This window comes from Palaemon carinicauda, chromosome 11 (assembly GCF_036898095.1).
Source record: "Palaemon carinicauda isolate YSFRI2023 chromosome 11, ASM3689809v2, whole genome shotgun sequence".
In the NCBI taxonomy this organism is placed as follows: Eukaryota; Metazoa; Arthropoda; class Malacostraca; order Decapoda; family Palaemonidae; genus Palaemon; species Palaemon carinicauda.
Genome location: NC_090735.1, coordinates 119,396,054 through 119,401,053, shown reverse-complemented (window position 1 = coordinate 119,401,053; position 5,000 = coordinate 119,396,054). Strand labels below are relative to the sequence as shown.

General features: G+C 33.9%; 1 protein-coding gene across 1 annotated transcript in view; it reads right to left on the bottom strand.

Annotated features, from left to right (window-relative positions):
- The window catches only part of LOC137650146 (post-GPI attachment to proteins factor 2-like), a 335,720-nt gene extending 331,899 nt beyond the window's left edge, over window positions 1-3,821 (bottom strand). The window contains exon 1 of the mRNA XM_068383298.1: window positions 2,741-3,821. Coding sequence (XP_068239399.1) covers window positions 2,741-2,974 — 234 coding nt within the window. The 5' untranslated portion in view covers window positions 2,975-3,821. The remainder of the gene's footprint in view (window positions 1-2,740) is intronic.
- Window positions 3,822-5,000: the final 1,179 nt, after the last annotated feature.

Sequence of the window (5,000 nt, the reverse complement as noted above, 5' to 3'; positions counted from 1 at the left end):
CTTAGATAGAATCCATTTTATTGCATTATGAAAGCTAAATACTAGGATGACCAACGCCAGTATTTAATCTGCAATAGTAAGACTATAAATGTGCATTTTTTTTTTTACTTTTTGAAGTGTTAAGTGTAATTTCTTGATATCTTTTAGTAAGCTGTCAAAAGGGTTGAGGATCCTGGATACCCTTTATCTGCTTCGAGAGGAATAAAACCCGAGAAAGCAACGCGTTTGCGTCCTATTCTCATGGCGGCAGACTGATCCCAGCCCAGTACCCAGAGTTTAAACTGATCACTGGGGAGGTTACTGCTGTGGTTAGGCACCATAGTGGGAGGGGTTGGGCTTGCCAGACTCACGTTCTGGAGAGCATCTATTCCGATGAAACTGGAACTGAAACCATACACCTGTAATCTTTAATCTTTATGGAAAATGCATTCAATAGCTACCATATATACTATGGTTCAGATTAATAACCTGGTGTGAACCCTTGGTTTCTGTACTCGAACAATGGCCCAAACCACTATCGCTAGAAACAATATTACATCAGAACATTAGATCAGAGAAAATATCCAAGTAAAATCAATTAACATATTACGTATCTTCAATTTCTATAACAATTGACAAACGATTTGGTGATAATTATCAAAGTTTACGCGATTTTGTTTCTTTTTTGAAACTTGGGAATTATTATTATTATTATTATTATTATTATTATTATTATTATTATTATTATTATTAGTTAAGCTACAGCTCTATTTGGAAAGGTAGGATGCTATAAGCCCTAGGGCTCCAATAGGGAAAGTAGCCCAGTGAGGTAAGGGAATAAGAAGATAATCTATACAATAAATAAAAAGAATAAGATATTATGAGATCAGGAACATCGTTAAAATATATTTGTCATATATAAACCTTGAACAGACTTACGTTTAACCTGCTTAACATAAAAAACATTTACATGAAGTTTGAATTTCCGAAGTTCCGCCGATTCAACTGCCAGATTAGGAAGATCATTCCACAATCTGGCCATAAGTGGAATAACAACTCAGAATACTGTGCAGTATTTTGCCTTATGATGGAGCAGCTATGCCTTTTAAAATTAACTGTATACGCGTAGGATGGTACATTCTGGAAAGATCTGAATGTAATGGATGGTCAGGAATTATGAAAAATCCTATGAAATATGTATAAAAGAACTAATTGAACGACAGTGCCAGAGATCAATAGGTAGATCAGGAATAAGAAATCAAATAGACCACACGTTCTACAAATTATAGTGAAAGAAAGCAGTGAAGAACAGACAGGAGATCAATACTCGAAACAATGTAGAAGGAAAGAATGAAAACATTTATTCAGAATACACGGATCACCAAGAATCTTAAGACTCTCTCAATATGTGATTTTTTTTTTGTGCAATTAAAGAAGACAGACCTAATGTATTCCTCAAAAGTAAATTTGTTGTCGAGAATCACACATTGAATCTTAAAGGGGCTGTGTATGGTTAAAGAGACATTATCAATGCACATATCTGGATGTTGAGGAGCCACTGTCCTCGACTTACAGTCCCACGTAAGAATTTTGTTAGGTTCAACTACAGTACATACCCCATAATTTTCACTATGAACTAATTCTAGTTGGATCTCTATAAAGGGATTCAGTAATCTTGGGCCAACATCCAGGAGATGGAATTCAAACAAGGAGAGTAGCATCATCTGCATATGCAACGAGTTTGTTTTCAAGGCCAATACACATATGAGTATGCGGTATAAGTAATGGGCCGATAATACTGCCCTCAGGAACACCAGCTATTGAACTCCTAGATAACACTACCCTGAAGAACACCATGTATTACATTCCTAGATAACACTACCCTGAGGAACACCATATATTACATTACTAGATAACACTACCCTGATAAACACCATATATCACATTCCTATACTCACTCATTCTTACACACTCACTCTAATAATGGATATGGTGAAATGTTTTTGGCTGATTTCCTTATATTAGATGATAAGATAGTTTAAATATAATTTAGCTATTTCTAGTTGTTAACGATATTAATATATTTTAAAATTTCTAATATCTCTTATTTATAGTTTCTGTTTTCCCAGTTAGGGGTTTAGCTTGATTAGTAATAATAACTAACTAAAATTCTATTAAAGAATATGCAAAAGCTATCTAACCAACTAACTAAACTGCTTATAAGCCATAGCAATATATAATTGCTTACGTTAACACCAATCAAGCTGAATATCCTATAAACTGTAAATTTACTGTTTACTTAAAATTTTAAATTACGTGGCTGGTTATCGCCATAACACCTATTTGTAATTAATTGATAATTAGTTTTCTTAAGACAAAACCGACAATGTTTAACATATTAGATTGAATTTACTTATAATATGGCTGATAAGTATTTACTCCAACGAAGATTTGATGAAGCAAATGAACATTAATTATGGTCACCCCATTAACAAATATTTCGCAATTAATATTAAAAAAGACGACTGACAATGTTTAATATATTCACCGACTGGAACTAAATAAATGGTTATGATAGCTATTCACTTTCTTGAAAAAGGTATTAATAACCAAATACTTTTTTACTTACCTTGTTTATTTCTAAGAATAAAAATCTCAATATTCAACACACTGCATAGAAATCTCTAATCCTAATTCATTATCTCTAAGATGTATTTGTTGAATAAAGTGTTCTTTATTTAAGAAAGGGTCGTCCACTTACCTTGCATATTGTATTATTTATGTGGTCGGAGTGGAAGATGATGGATGTGATGAGACAAATAAACATTCCCACGACAGGCAGCGCCAACAAGATCTGACTCATGAGACGCCATTGCATTGTAAAGAGGACCCGCGTAACACGCAGCTCCGGATCGACTGGTGCCGGCATTGCTGCTGCTGCTGCTGCTGTTGCTGCTGCTGGCGACGTTGGCGAAGTTGAGGACGACGATGGCATCCTGGTGGTTCTGGGTCGGGGGAGGAGCAACTCCTACCAGTCCCCTATATCAAGATCACAAACTTTATTTTTTTGTGTTGGGGTGGACCCTTTAACGTGAGGGGGATTTAAGAGTGCCGGTGTGGCTCCCTGGCTCGTCACCGATCCATGGCTTAATCTCCCGGTACCGACAGTTTGCATCAGAAGTAAACAAACGCTTCTTCTTCTTTTGTAGAATCTCAAAAGAAAAAGGCGGGTCACAGACTTAACTAATACTACGCTTAACGATAGATCTTACACTTTGGATTGTCACACATTACATTGAATGATTCATTCATTTATCAATTAACTTACTTTTTCTTTTATACATCAAATAACTTCGATTTCACGGAAAAAACCATCGCAATCTAATACCGCCAGTTATTTCCACATCACTCCGAATGGCATCTGGTTAGAGCAAAATGTTCACTGGTTCTAAAGAATTTCCTCTTCCAAATTTTCATCCGGTAATGGAGATTCCCTTTGATTTCACAGCACTCGCTCTACTTTGTATTAACTCCTGGTTATTTCCAGACCACAAACAAATCTTAATTTGTCAATAGAATGTAAGTGAAGACGACTAAATGAAACATTTCTTCACATATTTTATATCTAAAGACATTAAACATTTCAACCTTCAAGAAAACAAGGAGTAGAAACTAGGAATCACATTGTTTTTTTAAAAAACTAAATATATATATTCATATATATTCATAGATTTTTATACTTGAGTAGCAGGTAATCCTCTGGGAGCTTATCTTTGTAGAGTAAAAAGTCACTGAAATCTATCTGTCTGAAAATATCCAACTCAGCACTACACTAATCGCATCAAATTCTGAAAGAGGAAAAATATTCTGATTATCAAAAATCAAACATTAGTAGAACATGACATCATGAATTTGTAACACCATCGCTTATGTAAATTAAAAGCATAATAAAAAGCAAAACAAAATAAATATTCTTATCCATAAATTTTACTCAAGGATTTATTTCTTGCTTTTATCTTGCTATTCATTTCATAAAAGTATGACAACTCTGGTGTAAATATACATCTATTTAATTTCTTTTATTTGCGTATATGTTCTTAGTATACTTTTGTGAGCTGAATAAAAAGGCATAAAAGCTATACGGAAATAAGTAAAAGGCTTTACAATTAAGTCGTCCGGCACAGTCGTTTTGAACAAGTTCATGTGTGTTGTTGCTTGCAATTCTCTCACTATTTCGTCTTTAAAAGCCGAAATGACCTTTGCAGTTAGTGTTCAGCGATTTGGATAATACTCAACCGTTCTCTCTCTCTCTCTCTCTCTCTCTCTCTCTCTCTCTCTCTCTCTCTCCCCTTTTGTAAACTTTTCATGCAAAAAAAAAATCTGGCCACTATTTCTTTTTAAGGTTTAACTATACGTTTAAATATCTTTCAAGGAATACAAATGTGCTAGATAGAGATGAAATTAATGTATGTGGCAATTTTATGAAAGAAAGAAAATAATAAAACAATGCTTTAAAAGGAAATATTGCCTAGAGCTATAAAGAGTAAGATGATAAAACCCTGTTTTTTTCTCAAGAGGAAATTCTCTCTGAGGAGAACAAAATGTAAACAAATAAATAATATTGCAGTAATCTTTCATGGAGACAGAAGGTAGACGTTTGGAATGTTATAGATGAATTGGAGCAAATTTAAGTTAAACTAAGAGGAAAATATAAGCCACTCGATCACAGAAATCAATTGAAGGAGCCGTTGCAAAAGACAATGCATTCTCAATATCTGAACTGAATTAAGTTGGCGTTCTTCCATTTATACACCAATAATAAAAAAAAAATCAATTGATCACTAATAAAAAAGAAAAGTTTAATCGTTATTCTATAAAAGGCACAGTTAGCCTCTTGTTAATTATTTTGTTTATTTAACCTGCACATTGCACTTATATAATTCTGAAAACAAACGCACTTAATCTTTTAGGGACAATTAAGGCTTTTCTTCTCAGGCCTAATTGTTTCTATCAGAAGAGAG